This window comes from Fukomys damarensis, unplaced genomic scaffold (assembly GCF_012274545.1).
Source record: "Fukomys damarensis isolate Sample0158 unplaced genomic scaffold, DMR_v1.0_HiC HiC_scaffold_9, whole genome shotgun sequence".
In the NCBI taxonomy this organism is placed as follows: domain Eukaryota; kingdom Metazoa; phylum Chordata; class Mammalia; order Rodentia; family Bathyergidae; genus Fukomys; species Fukomys damarensis.
In genome coordinates, this window is record NW_022900921.1 from 25,361,395 (window position 1) to 25,376,220 (window position 14,826).

The 14,826-nt window shown below is 36.6% G+C and overlaps 1 protein-coding gene across 4 annotated transcripts in view; it reads left to right on the forward strand.

Annotated features, from left to right (window-relative positions):
• Nucleotides 1-1,596: 1,596 nt before the first annotated feature.
• Nucleotides 1,597-14,826, forward strand: part of Cpeb4 (cytoplasmic polyadenylation element binding protein 4) — a 57,830-nt gene continuing 44,600 nt past the window's right edge. For 3 of the 4 annotated variants that reach the window (XM_033761634.1, XM_033761635.1, XM_033761636.1), the window contains exon 1: nt 1,751-4,410. In XM_033761634.1, the coding sequence (XP_033617525.1) occupies nt 3,286-4,410 (1,125 nt within the window). In that variant the 5' untranslated portion in view covers nt 1,751-3,285. Of the gene's footprint in view, nt 1,681-1,750; nt 4,411-14,826 lie in introns of those variants that run through there. The other variant, XM_010622156.3, reaches the window with a different exon arrangement.

The following is a 14,826-nucleotide window of genomic DNA, read 5'->3' on the forward strand; positions in this document are numbered from 1 at the left end:
GCAAGGAAGATCCATCCATTCATTCAATAAACATGTCCTGTATCTGCTCCATGTCAGATGCTCTGCTGGCCACTGGGGACATAAAAGACAAATCAGACATAGCTTCTGCCCTCAAGAAAGAGGAATCTACAAGGCCTGGAGAAAGGGACAGGCAGGGAAATCATTCTGGGGAAGTCTCAAGGCATGTTTGAGAGTGGGGAATAAACAACAGAGTAAGACCCAATGCCTATGCTGAAGGAACTCATAGAATTGCAGGAATAAAACTCATGCTTAGGATACAATGAAAGAGAATAAAATCACTAATTATGGACACACATAGGTGAGCTACATAGAAGTTTTGGAGAATCAAGAGATTGAGGTAAAAAAGTTAGGGCCACTGAAGAGGGCTAGAGAGATGAAATGGAAGCCACCTTTGTTGATAAGATTCTTTTTTACTCTTACCCTCCCCTAGTTTTTACCAGTCACTTTTGGCTATACCTTGGATGTTTTTCTCCCATTTTTCATTTTCTGCTAAGGAAAAACTCTCATTAAGATCTTTAGAGCTAGTGCTGAAAGAAAGGCATTATCCTAGGTCCTGATAGTCATAGTGGTGGGAATGTAGAAAGATGAACAAGACAAAGAGCAACAGCAAAGAAAGAACCTGAATGATGAAAGTTTGTGATGTGAGTTCCAAACCAAATTGGCATAAGGAAGTAAATTATTAATTGAGCCTGAAAATAAGAGCTGTTACTTAGGAAAGACTTCACTGTCGCTGGTTTGTCCATTCATGTCTTCAGGATTCATTAATTGAGGCATCTATAATGCCCACTCCTCAAAGAGCCCATAGGGCAGCACAGGTCTAGGAGGTATATGCAACTATTACAATATACTGTAATTAGTACGAGGTGTGCACACAGCTGTGGGCACTTGTATTAGAATTGAAACAGAGTCGGTAGTTTTTTACTCTAAAGCAAAATTGTGATATACCAAGTGGGGGGTTCAAAGAAAGGGCATGCAAAAAGACAAAGTACTGGGAGAGGGAGACTAGGAGTTAAAATACACTGCTCACAAGGTGAAAAGGACTGAATACCGGACTAATTGTGGCTTTTATTCTTGAGGTCATAAGCAGCCATAGAAGCGACAGGAGTGAAGAGCCATGACTGAATTTTCATTTTGGAAATGTCCCTCCGTATCGGGTCTAAGCTAAACTAGAACGGCGAGATGAGGACTCAAGTCATACACGCTTACAGACTCGGCATCTCAAGGACAAGACGGGACAGTAGGGATACAGGTGGGAAATGGAGGGTAAGGGACAGTCCCTCGGGGAGGTCTACATTCTGGGTAAGGACATACGCAATCTTAGGCACCGCAGAGTCGAGGGAAGCTCTTCCTTCCATTCCAGATCCCTCTGGGGCGGAGCTCGGTCCAGAGCACGTGAGGCTCGAGGCACCACCTTTATTGAGGGCACTCCTCTCATTGGTCTGCAGCTTCACAAGTTTCTGCTTCGATTTTCAACACCTTGAATCTATGCTGTAGTTTTCTAGGAGCTGATTCTATTCATCGCGTTTCTATATAGCCCTCTTACGAAGCCCAGTTGGCGAAGATAAACATCGAAGGAATCCTTTGACCATACAAAAGATGGCGACAGACTGAGCTAACTCTGGGATGGGGAAACCGGCTCTCAGCGACGGGCCTCACTGGGTGAGGCGCAGACGGAAGGGGCGTCTCTCGAGGTTACTTTTTGACCTTCCTGGGAGGGACTCTAAAGCTGGGGGCGTGGCTTCACCTGAATCATAACAGTTTATTGGTCTTTCGGAAGATGGGTGGGGCGTACTCGGGACCCCACCCCTCCCTGTTCGAACCGGAAGTGTCTCTCGGTCTTTCCAGCTGGTTGTCATTTCACTCGGCTGGGTCCTGAGGAGAAGGACTCAGCCGCGGCTGCGGGACCCAGGCACAGGGAGGCGGTGGCGGCGGAGACAGCGGCGACAGCAAAAGAAGAAGAGGAAGAAGAAGAGAAGAAAAAGAAGAGCCAGGTGGAGTTCGCAACAACGACAGCTGGGACTCCGGGACCCGGGTAAAGCGGCGGCGGTGACGGCGGCGAGGGCGGCCCAGCAACCGTGAGGAGAAACAAAAGCCTTCTAAATTATAGTTTTTTTAAATATCTGAGGAAAAGAGAGAGAGAGCGCCAAGGGGGAGGCCTTTCTCCTTTAGAATAACTGCGGTAGTGGGATTTTCTTTTTTTTTTTTCCCTCCCCCACTCCCCCTGCGGAGACTTGAACTGAGAGAACTGAACAAACCGCCCCTGGGTCCCATGAGGGAAAAAAACCCCGGAGCCGCAGAGAGGGGAAGAGGCAGAAACCGCAGGACCTTCCAGGTCGCCCCCTTGGTCTCCGCACCCCCGGGCCGCCATCCCGCCCTCGTCCAGGCTCGCTAATCCCTCCAGATCACGACCCCCTATCCCCGCAAGAGGGAGAAACGGGTGTTTCCAACCCCTTTCATGGGGGAGAGGAGGCCGGGGGGGAGCCCAAGAACAGCGACCGCAGCAAGATCTGCACCCGGTGCCTCAGGAACAGCCCCAGAGGCCAAAACTGCACCCTGTGAAAGAGCAGAAACAGGACCAGGAACAGCAGAAACCTCCCTGCAATCATCTTTCCATTAGTCAATGCTGATTTCCTCTCCCTCAACCAGGAATTCACCTCCCACCCCAGATAACCTAATATAATCTATCTATATATAGATATATATATATAATATATAATGTTCTTAAATTATTCCTGATTTTTTAACCAAGCTGCCAAGAAAAGAAGAACATATTCTCCTCTTAGTCCTATTCTAATTTTTATGTGAGTGAATCTAAACTGCTGAGGAAGACCACATGTGATTGTTAAATTATATATATATATATATATTTTTACTCCGCACAATGCTTATTCTTCTACATCCATAGATGCTTGAGAAGCTGTGTTTTTGTCATTCATATACATTTTCCTTTGGAAAAAGAAAGCGCCTATTTTACTAACCAAAGACTTGATTTTTACCCTCTTCGTTTTTATTTCCTCCTAGAAATAAGCCCAATTGGATTCATGTTAACGTTTTAAGAGATTTGTTTTAGTTTTTTTTTTTCTTCCAGAAAGAGACCAGAATTCTAAATCAGATACTTTAGGGTGATAATCTACAATCTTTGTGCTATAACTATAAACAATATTTGGAGCAAACCAACAACTAAAATTTGAGATAGAGGACAAAAGGCGTGAGACATCAGGTTTTCAATTATTTTTTGTGAAATTCTAATCCTAAAAATAATAAATGGGGGATTACGGGTTTGGAGTGCTAGTTCAAAGCAATACTGGGAATAAATCTGCTTTTCCAGTCCGATTCCATCCACATCTACAGCCTCCACACCATCACCAAAATGCCACCCCCAGCCCTGCTGCTTTTATAAATAATAACACAGCTGCCAATGGCAGCAGTGCTGGGTCAGCTTGGCTCTTTCCTGCTCCAGCTACCCATAATATTCAGGATGAGATCTTAGGGTCTGAAAAAGCAAAAAGTCAGCAACAGGAACAGCAAGACCCTTTAGAAAAGCAACAGCTCTCCCCAAGTCCAGGTCAGGAAGCTGGAATACTGCCTGAAACTGAAAAGGCAAAGTCTGAAGAAAGTCAAGGGGACAATTCTTCAGAAAATGGCAGTGGGAAGGAGAAAATAAGAATTGAATCACCAGTGTTGACCGGTTTTGATTATCAAGAAGCCACTGGGCTAGGTACTTCAACTCAACCCTTGACATCTAGTGCATCATCTCTTACTGGTTTCAGTAACTGGTCAGCAGCAATAGCGCCTTCTTCCTCCACAATAATCAATGAAGATGCAAGTTTCTTTCACCAGGGAGGGGTCCCAGCAGCTTCAGCTAATAACGGTGCTCTGTTATTTCAGAATTTCCCCCATCATGTCAGCCCTGGCTTTGGGGGCAGCTTCTCCCCTCAGATTGGGCCTCTTTCACAGCACCACCCTCATCACCCCCATTTCCAGCATCATCATAGTCAGCATCAGCAGCAAAGGAGGTCTCCTGCCAGTCCCCACCCCCCACCCTTCACACACAGAAATGCTGCTTTTAACCAGCTGCCTCATTTGGCAAATAATCTCAACAAGCCCCCCTCTCCATGGAGCAGTTACCAGAGTCCTTCTCCAACCCCATCTTCTTCCTGGAGCCCAGGAGGTGGGGGTTATGGTGGCTGGGGAGGTTCCCAAGGCCGAGATCACCGCAGAGGGCTGAATGGTGGAATAACACCCCTGAACTCCATCTCACCTTTGAAGAAAAATTTTGCAAGCAATCACATTCAGCTCCAGAAGTATGCTCGCCCCAGCTCTGCCTTTGCCCCTAAATCCTGGATGGAAGATAGCTTGAACAGGGCTGACAACATTTTTCCTTTTCCGGTAAGTTATGTTCCAGTAGCAGATAAAATGAATAAGGAAATAGCATTGCGTATTATCTGTGGAACTAAAGAGTCTGAATTGTCCGTATTCACATCAGAGCTCTTAGTAAATAAATCAATTGGCAGACTGTTTTAGCAAGAGAAAAGTATAATTTGGAACTGAATATTTAGCTGTGTCTTTGGCAATCTTCAAATTGTAATCTTAATCTTTCTATGATAATTATTAATACCAAGTAATTAATAATGGCATAATTATTAACTAATTCCTTTCTTGTCTGAAAAGAAAATCAGGATCAGTTTTCCATGCTTAATATTTAGGTGAGAACAAGTAATATGTAGGAGTAATCTATTTTGTTGTGGAAACTAATGTTTTCTGCCTATATGAAGTAACTATATACCTCAAAAAATCATTTCTTTTGACACTGAAAAAGTAGTGATTCACAGAAAACCAACTATTGGCTATAGCCATTTTCTCACTGGTTATATTTTAAGCCCAGGACCTTGCAGTGTGACCAATTCAGCAGTTCCTTCCAAACTGCTGCAATTCTAGGTGCCTTGTGTTAGAAGAAATTACCAGCCAGAGATAGAATTTCAATGTTTTCTTCATCGCCATTTATTTTTTAATGGATTTGAATATTTTGTGGTGCTGAGAATCAAACCCATGGCCTACAGCATGATGAACTCATTTCCTTTCGAATACTATGCAAGTCTTGATTTCTGAGTGTTTTTTATGACGCCTTTCACCCATTTGTTTATTTTCCTATGTTAACACTAGGGGTGTAGATAATTAAACCATTCCTAAAAATAGATGTAGGCAAAGATCACTTGTCTTTCTTGCAACAGTATATCGTTTTTATGGCAAGAATCACATGATGTTTTTGAACTAATGAGCAGCCAGTTAAAAGAAATTTCATTTTTAGTTGAAAATCACTTGCCCTACTCAATTTGTATACTTTGGGAGTGTGGTCATTTATATATGTTTAGAAAATTTGTAGGAAGTAATGCGATAACATTGAATTAGTCCATAGAGCAGCTCACAAGTAGGTTGTATTTTCATCTCCGTTTTTAGAGAGATGGAAATTACACACAGTAAGATTACAAATTCTAGCTAAAAAGCAAGCATTAAAAATTATATACGTGCATATACATGTACCTATACATGTGCTACAGTTAGAGGAATTATTTTAGAGAGCTTTCTGTAAGGGCTAAAACAGATTACAAAATAGTTGCAGTGTTCTCAAATATGATGTTAGCACAAGCAGAATTACCTGTTTTAGTTAGTCATTTGCTTAGGGGGAAGGGAAGTTTACTATGAGATTCTGTCATTCCAAGGACTTATTTACATATTGGTTCCTTCCTTAAGGATTCAGGGCAGTGCTATCCAGTTAAATTTAGTTTTAGATTTTAAATGCTTTTTTCCTATTAAAAAATAATTGACATTTGCTTTTAGAAAGTGTTTTTACTCAAACCAAAGAGCAATTGTCATGTTTTAGTGGTGAGATAAATGGCTGGCTGTTCAAGACATTGACAAACCTATCCCATGAAGTCTGTTTTTTAAAAGTTGTTTTAGATATTCCTTTGGACATGAATTTAAAGAATATTCAATGCAAAGGTAACCTTTATGAATTATTCATCTATTGCTAGTTTGAAAAATCTGAAGTGGGATTCTGTACATTTTAACTGAATTAGACTCAGAATGAGTACTTTCTTAAAATTTTGCTACTGTACACTGATAGAATGAATTAATCTGACTTTATGTTCTGTCTCCCATTCTCATTTTAATGACTTATGATAAATGTTTGCTTTGGAAAAGTTTAGTAAGTGAATAGATATGCATATATGCACATTGATTTTTTTTTTCTTTTGAGGCTAATGGCTTGTGTTTAACATATGAAATCTTTTTGATCACTTTTTTTGAGATTCAGCTGATTTATGAAACATAGGCCAAGATTGATTGGAACTAAAATATACTGTTGGAATGATTACCTGTCTGTTATATTGAGGATGAGAAAAGGGTTGTCAATGTACCTGGCTCAAATACTGTAGGATTAGAAAGTAAATCGCTAATTCTTACTCCCAGTGTTCACTATTTTTCAGTGTATGTCTGAGTGAGAGAACAGGAGAGTAAGCATGCATGGGGTGATTTGAAAGTCACAAGAGAAATAAGCAATTTCAAAAATCTCTTATGACAAGTAACTCCCATTTGGGATTTGAAAAAAACATCATAAGAAGTGAATAAGCTGACTACTGTCCTGTTTACTTAAATGAAAACAGTTCTTATGTGTGTTTTTGACAATAATTCTTTTGAATTAGTTTTTGGCAAATAGTACCTTTTTGAATTGATATGAATTTATGGTTAAGTTTGATCAGAAAATAATTGGAAGTAGTATTTATTTGGGTGGTATTCAGGAGACATACATTGTAGTCTTGGTTCTGTCAGTATCAGATCTGAGGGCCTCGGTTTCTTCAAAAAGTGTAGGTGGTGACCTAGGTGAACTCTGAAAAAGTTCCTTATGATTCTAAAGCAACCAGCTATGAAACTCACTATTTCAACTACAACTCACACTCTTCTTTCTGTATATTTCTGTCTTATTTAAATGTATAATTTAAACACTACTAATTTTGGAAAACAGAGTTTATAGATACTAGCAGTTCCATTGCCATCAAAAAGAATTCCTCGGGTGTTATGGAGAGATCTTGAAATATATCACAAAGTGAAGAATAGAATTTACATGATAATATTGGTACTCAGTCAGAGGCTAGAATGTTATTATTGAAAGGAAATAATTATTTACAATTTAACTGTTATTGTGCAATGTTTATTTTATTTTTTAATGAGCTAGAATAACATTTTTTACTGTGGTTTTAGATACATATAGGACATTAATATGAATAAAGTTTTAATTTCATATTTTTTGGTCTAATCTCAACATTTTCTTTTATGTATGTTTATGAAACATGAACAGAGATTCCAAATTTATGATTAATACTTCCCCAAATAAGTTATATTCCTCAAATCCTATTTTCAGATTCATTAATATACATATAATAAGAGCTAACACACCTAGTTTATTCTGTTTTATATATATTTACTGATTTAATTCATTCAACGATCCCATACCATGAGGTAGAAATCATACTTATTTACACACAAGATTTAGCTCTTCATTATTTTATACTGTGGTGCCTCTTAACATAATCAGGAAGGGGTGGAAGTGAGAGGAGTACCTCCCAGGAGCACATCAGATGAAAGGAAAAATTTTACAGTGATACATGATGATTGATTGATTGATCAAAAGCTAAGCCAGGTGTGGTCCCAGCTACTCTCAAGGTTGGGGCAGGAAGATCAGTTAAGTCTGGGGAACTTAAGTCCAGTTTGGAATCATAGAGAGACCCTGTCTCAAAACAAAAAGCTAGTGGTAGAAATTTGAAAGTAGAAAACAAATGAATATATTTATCAACTTTAGATAACAAACACATTTTGGAATTCTGATGTCCAACCCAAATAATATATTGGGACACCTTCCAGTAATATTTGAATATAGCACTTTTTTGGAGAGATGCCTAGATGTTCTGTCCTTACAGGAAAGCAGAGGAAAATTGCCTGGCATATATGCTGATACTCCATTATCTACAGCTGAATTAGTTTGTTCTTACCTCTGTTAGCGAAGAAGCAAGGAGTAGGAAAAAAATTCTGTGTGTCACAGACATATCCTAAAATTCTACTGTAGGAAAATACTTTAGGATTTTATTTAGAACCTCATTTGCTCTATCAACATAAAGTTGTCTTGACCAAGCAAGTAATTTCTGTCACTTTAGTAACTCTCTTAGTGCTGTCAGTTATGGATCCTTAAAATTATATACTGAATCATATATTTGTAAACAAAAAATTACTTCACTGCTTCCTTTCTGAAAGTCATGGTGAATTACTAAAATTGCCTTAACATATGACATCATAAATATAGGCCCAAGAGAGAATTTTGCATAGAAAACATTACTTTGACTTCGAAAGAAAAAAGTACTTAATTTTTCAGCTAAAAATATGGATTGAAGGATTCTAGTTCTAGCAGAATTGAGATATTGAAAAAAATTTGGGAAAAGCCTACCAGATAGAGTTTCCTCCCTCCTTTTAGAAAGGCTTCTAACTAGGTTTAATTGTTTTTTTCTGTTATAGTGAAAACTAATTTCAGGGTAGAATTTTTTAAATTATATTTTGTCTTCAGCAAAGCCTTGAAATATGATCAATACATTGTTTCAACATCTGTGAGGAGAAACCTATTTATTGCAAACCTAGAAATTGTGATTGTTGTTAGTTGCAACTAGAAAGATGCGACTTAATTCACGAGGTTAAGCTTTTGAGAGTGATCTTTGTTGCTGTTCATAAGAAAGCAATAGGAAAAGTAGTCTTATAATTAACATGTGCCTGTTTGAATTTACAGTCTCAATTCATTTTCCTCATGCTCTTTCTCTGTCTCTCTACAAAGAAAATAATCTTGAAGATCCAGTATCAGCTCTATTTACCTATGTATGTGACTGGGTTTTTGTTCTCATCACAGATAATGTGAATAATGTGTTTTTAAGGCAAGGAGCCTATGATGTGAGCATTCATTTTAATTTTTTGTGACAAATACTCATTTGTTCAAAGATGCCTCATGGAAACTAAAAGTATGGTTTTGTCATGATAAATATATAGCAATACATATACTAAAAATACATATAAATTATAGTATTTGAGTCTCAAGGTTTTTCTTATATTTTATAGTATTGAAACAGAATGAGTTACATTTTCACGTTTTTAGAAAACCGTGGATAGAAATTTGAAGGTATAGACTGTGTGTATGTTTTAACCATTTTGTGAATGTGATACATGAATAATTTTGCAAGTTGCCACTAGAAGGATAGTGTTTTTGTTTTTTTTGGTTTTTTTTTTTTTTGGTATCGGTGATCAGACTCAGGACCTTGTGCTTGCTGCTGAGCCAAATCCCTGGCCTAGAAGGATAGTATTTTGAGGAAGGCCATTTTGTGAGGCCAAAAATATAGTAGAGGAAACACTGGGCTTTGGAACCAGACAGACTTAAGTTTGGCTCTAAACTCTAATTAGTAGTGTGGCATTGAGTAAATCCGTTAAATTTGGTAGTCAATTCCTCATCAGGAAAATAATACATAATAGTAAAAAGTTGTGAGGTATATTAAGTATGTAGACATATTAAGTACCTTAAATTTTTAAATTTAAAATATGGCTCTCAAATATTGAATAAAATCATGAAATTAATTATTAATACATCATAGATTTCTATGCAAAATTTTGTAAATTTTTAGTATTGCTTATCTTACTGGATATGTTTTATTTCTCAGATAATTTCTTTTGAGACAATATAAATGCAACCTAGGACAGATAAGTGATTTAGCAGAAAAAAAAAAGGTGAATCCAGTGGTGTATAACTGATGTGTGATAATTTAAACTTAATTTTAACTTTTTTTTTTTTTTTTTTTTTTTTTGGTACTGGGGATCAAACTTGGACCTGCGAGGCAAGTAGCATCACCACTGAGCTAAATCCCTGGCTAAACTTAATTTTAAAGAGTAATTTTATAGATGAACTAATTTTTAAATTAAAACTACTATACTTAAATAATAATGGAACTCAAGCTAATACTCATTATTTTCTTGAACACTGCTGAAAAATATAGTGACAAATTATTTTCCCCTGCCATTTCTTTTACATGTGTTATTATGGAAAAATTAACATATTAAGTACTAGACAAAATAATATGGAGTAACTCCCATGTACATGTCACCAGGCTTCAACAGTTATTGTCTCGTGAACAGTTCTATCATCTGTACACTTAATATTCCCCCTGTTCTTATTATCTTGAAATAATTCTCAGATATTATATCAGTTCATCTGTAGATGTCTCAGTTATGTATCTTTAAAAGATAAGGCGTGTTTAAAAAAACAAAACGTAAAAGATATCTTTCAAGTGGGTTTTGTTTTGTTTTGTTTGGTTTGGTTTGGTTTTTTGTTTTTGAGAAATATACAGTAGTGAAAAACTAAAGCAAAGCCCGCATTGTGGTTGTACCTCCTCAGCCTGTTTCATTGCTTGACCAGGTGCTAATCTCTATAGATACCATTACTGGCCTCATATCCTTTTAGGCCATCACACACAAAAAAAGGCCAGCTAAAGTGCCAAAACAATCAGCCAGTGACCAGAAATTTTGGAGGAAATTATACCATTTTCCTCTTATAATCCCAGCTATCATGTAGATTTACAGTTGTATAGATTTATGGGTTGAACCTTAGCAAGGAAGAATGAGAGAGGAGTAACAGGACAGAACAAAGCTTTGGGGGTTGTTTTTGTTTTTTTATTTTTAAGAGGAATATACAAGTTTGGCTATTAGGCCTTTGGACTTTATTGAACCTTTTCATTTCTTAATCAACAAATACTCCCATGTGTTTGGTGGATTGTGGACTGGGAATATTTAAAAATCAGAGCAAATGTGATCCTTCTCTTGAAGGGTACAGTCTGGCGACTTCTGTTTTGTGCTTGAGAGTTGAGGAATGCCTTCTGCCAAGAGACTAGAGAGCTTGAGTCTTGTAAGGACCCAGAAAGGCAGAAGCTGGGCACAAACTGCTTCTTGGAATTGTAAAGCTCACAAAAGAGAAGAGACATCAAGGATTACAGGACACATGCTCTAGTTTAAGAATAAGGATTGTGCATTTGGGTGGGGCATTTCCCCTCCTGACTTCAGATTCTGATCAGGCCTAGCAGACAAAACCTAACAGCCAACCAGTCGGGATCTTCATGAATCTTTGTGGCTTCATCCCTCAAAACTGAGTTTTAGTATTTTTTACTTAACCCATTGTCCTCTTGTCCTGAAGAGTTTATTAGGTAAGAGATATCTTCTGTGATATTTTTCGTTTTAGATTAGATGCTTGGACTTATGATTATCTTTATGAAAACAGGCTATAGGAAATAGTGCAGTGAATTATTCAAATACTTCCAATGCCTAATTTAAAATGTGAGTTTCAGGCTCTTTTCCATTGTACTACAGAAAGAAGGGGCAGAAGGAATATTTACTGAACGGGGTTCCTGACTGCTAGGTTTTCTGTATGTGCTGTCACGTACCTTGTCTCATTTATTTCTTACCACAGTTTTGTAAGGGAGGTGTTGTATCCTTATTTTGTAGATGAAACTAAGGTTCAGTGATATTGCAGTGTCAAGATTACTTGCATAATAAATGGTGATTTAAACCAAGGTCTTCCAATAAATTTTATTTCTTTCTGCCAAATGAGATTAACATGAACAAATTGTTAAGAAGAAAAAGTCAATCGAGCCTAAAATTCCAGTTTGATTTTTTTTTTTATTACAAATAAGTGGTGAATTTGTGGTAGGAATTTCTAAGGCTCAAAATAACTATGTTTTATTTAGTGAAGGGAGAATGAAAGACGATTTTCTTACAGATTTTGTTGAGAGACCTTAAGATTTATCAGTTCACATGGAAACCATATGGAGCCTATGACCCAATGAAGATAATATACTGAAGACATTTTATTCAGTTAGTTATAGTTTATAATTCTTTTAGGGAACGTTTTGTAGGCTAAGATCTGTAAGACTGTTCACCTTCATTGAAGAGGTCTTGATGAGAAAGTATTCAATTAAAAAAGAACTTGCTAAGAAATATGAGATACTACTAAATTCTGTTTCCTTCTTCAGATAATTACCTCTTTGACATCAGGTTTTGACACTTGTGTGCATTCAGGCTTTGTATATACAGTGAAGGATTTCATACCTTTCGGATGTCAAAAGAGAAAATTCTAGGTCTTGACGAGATTCATGTAAAGGGTCTGCTCTTCTTGAGCTTCTCTGAAGACAAGCTGTATCACTTACTATTTACTCTGAAGGCACTTAGTTAACTGCTCATAACTTCATTTGCCTAAAATAGGGATATAATGCGGTGACTTTGTATGGTACCTGTAAGGAACTAATGCATATAAATGATTTATAATTTATGTAAGATGCACAGCACAGAGCCAAGAAGAATGTGTTAGTCCTTTTCTATATTGGTGGTGATAGATTTATAGCATGCTGTATATGCATTATATTCTGAAGATGTGAAGATGAGTGAAGCTTCGAGTCCAGTAGGGAAATAGCCTTAACCTAGCTTGTCAATATCCTGTGGAGTGTTAGAGTGCTAAGGGGATGCACAGTAAAAGTGATGCTACCTGCACAGGAATGTGAGAGTAATTTGGAAGTAATTTGAAAGTTAACTATAGTTGGCTATAAAATCAACTCTTGATGATCTGTGAATTTACATGCCATTTATTCCAAGAAGAATAGATTTTGGAAAATCTTGGATTACAATTTTCATAACTATCTTTGGTTAGACTCTACTCGTATCTCAAATTTCCTATTTTGTCAGCTAACATACTTTCATAGACTTTCCTTTTAAACCAAAATCTTTTCCTTTTCCTTCTTCACCAGGGAAAGTATTAAGCCAAAAAGAGAAACTTCCATAGTCTGATGCAGATTCTGAGCCATCTCAGATGTGATCACATTAATATATATTTTTACAAAAAAGAAAGTAGAGAGGGAATTTTGGCTTTGAATTTTAATAATGTGGTTATACTTAATAATTTACATTTTGTGTTTTAGATCCAGTCCAGTAATGCCAAAAATTAATAACTCAAGTGTAAAAAGAACCAATAATAAAAAATTAGTGGTGATGGATAATATGGGCTAAATTTAGATGAAAAAATTTAGTCTGAAGATAGTCATTACCTCTGAGTACAACTTAGTTGTCAACTTCCCAATATCCAGCATGATAAAAGTAAAACACAGTGATTTATGTAATTCTTATTCTCTGATGGAAGTAAACATATTTTAAATAAGACTGAAATATTTTTGAAAGAAACTTGTCTTGTAGGTCTCTAATTATGGGATATTGATAGATATAATGAATTTTTCCCTTGGCAGCAGATTTTTCAAGAAAATCCAAAGACATTTAACATCTTTGTTAAAGATAGAAGATACTAATATTTTCTTATTATTAAAATCTGAGGTCATATTTTTTAATCCATAATTCTATAAAGGCAAATCAACAGGGACTAAGATGTAGTCTACAGTTTTCTGATGATATGACTTGATAAATTAGAAAAATCTTAATAAAAAAGTACATTAGAATATTCTTTTTTTAAAATAGAGATGGCATCTAGGTCATATGCCTAATAGTTTTGAGAGGAAATATATAATTAATGACTATCCAAGCACATAGCCTATGTTAAGAAAAAAATGGTATGCCTAAGGTAACAGGTATATAGATGCAAAGGATAATATTTTATAGTGAAAATTATGGGTCAGATTTGTATTTTGTTTGTTCTTGATGGTGAACCACTCAGTTTCCTGAAAAGCAACTCTCTATTTGTTGAAGTTGAACTTGATTGCAATTCTTCCCCAAGGACTGTACTTTAGACCTTGTTTTAGATTTTGAGAGCAGTCTTTCTCTTTAGAAGGAAACATTTATTTAAACTGGTCAGTCAGGATGCAAGCTACAGATGGCAACCCCAAGTACTGTTTATAATAAAGTTAGTCTGTTGAATGAAATTGCTTAACTTAGTTGTTCTTGAATTGTCCTGTGGCACACTTGTCACAAATGTGAATTTCTTGGGCTCCATACAGACCTTTTAAATGAAAAACTCTGGGAGTTGACTCAGTTTTCTTTGTTATAACATGACCTTATGGTGATTCTAATGTGTTCTCAAGTGTAAAAAACAATGGCTTAGGTTATCATCTGGATGTTTTTTTTTTAGATTGCCTCAGATATGTGCAACTGTAAACCCAGTTGTTGGGAGGGTGAGGAAGGAGGACTGTGAATTCAAATCAGCACAGGCATCATAGCTAAAACCTGTCTCAAAAATAAGATAAATAAATTTCAATAAATTATTATTTTCCTTGTGGGCTAATTACAATTTAGTTGTTCTGATAGTGATAGGCCAACAGGTTCACGTGCTTCTTGTGGTTACTTCTGAAATGCTAAGGTCATTAATTGTGTGCTGATGTCTTATTTTGCCCTGGCAGAAAGGATTTTTCAGGTATATATTAAAATGAAGGATCTTGCCCTTTGAAATAGGCTGTTTGGTCAGTTGATTTGTATTAACTTTGATTTTCATTAGTGGTATTGTATTGTTTTTTAATTAGAAATTGTTCTGTGATGTAGAGATTACAAAAACTGAGTTACTGACATGCAGGTTAGCGTATTAAGTATAACAATTAGGATTACAAAATGAAATGAAGTCTAAGTATTGTAATAAAATGTGCTTTGCTAAGCGTTGAAAATAATGTTTATTTTCATTCATGATTATTAAACTCGTATTCTAAAGTCAGAAGACCTGGGTTCAAATCCTCCTCTTCTACTTACCTC